Genomic DNA, 555 nt, shown 5'->3' with positions numbered 1-555 from the left:
CTCCTAACACCATTAGCACCACCCCCAGCACCCCCCCAGAGCTCACATCCCTCCCAAAGGGCAAAGGGCGCCTCATTCTCCCTCTTCCTATATACCTCCCACTCTCTCTCACACACACACACATACGCACACCTCCCCACCTCTACCTCCTCCTACACCCCCACCATCTCACCCCCAATGCATCCCCAACTCCAAGCATCACCTCCGCCGCCGCCGCCGCCACCTCCACCTCCACCTCCACCTCCATGAATACTATCACTCCTCGTCCTCTTCTCCCCCCTCCTTTTCTCCATCCTCCTTCCCCCCTAACCCCTTCACTGTAGGGAGGCCACATCCACTGCGGTGGTGGCCCGCGCGTCCTCCAGCCGCCGGCTCTTGGTCACCAGCAGGTAGCACTCCAACACGTCGCCCTCAGCCCACTCCGCGAAGCCGTCGCAGCCCACTCCGCACTCCAAACCCGCGGACACCTCCTCCACGATATCCTTCACACGACGGAGGCTGCTCAGCTTGCCCTCATACACCACAGTCTGGATGGGGAGGGTGAGGTGGGGAGGG

The 555-nt window shown here is 62.5% G+C and overlaps 1 protein-coding gene across 1 annotated transcript in view; it reads right to left on the bottom strand.

The window, feature by feature from the left end:
- Positions 1-314: 314 nt before the first annotated feature.
- VOLCADRAFT_93234 (uncharacterized protein) overlaps positions 315-555 on the bottom strand; it is a gene marked incomplete at both ends in the record, with an annotated part of 14,774 nt that continues 14,533 nt past the window's right edge. The window contains one exon of the mRNA XM_002952473.1: positions 315-527. Within this exon, the coding sequence (XP_002952519.1) occupies positions 315-527 (213 nt within the window). The remainder of the gene's footprint in view (positions 528-555) is intronic.

The sequence above is a fragment of the Volvox carteri genome (genome assembly GCF_000143455.1).
Source record: "Volvox carteri f. nagariensis unplaced genomic scaffold VOLCAscaffold_30, whole genome shotgun sequence".
In the NCBI taxonomy this organism is placed as follows: Eukaryota; Viridiplantae; Chlorophyta; class Chlorophyceae; order Chlamydomonadales; family Volvocaceae; genus Volvox; species Volvox carteri.
This window is presented reverse-complemented; position numbering and strand designations above follow the sequence as displayed.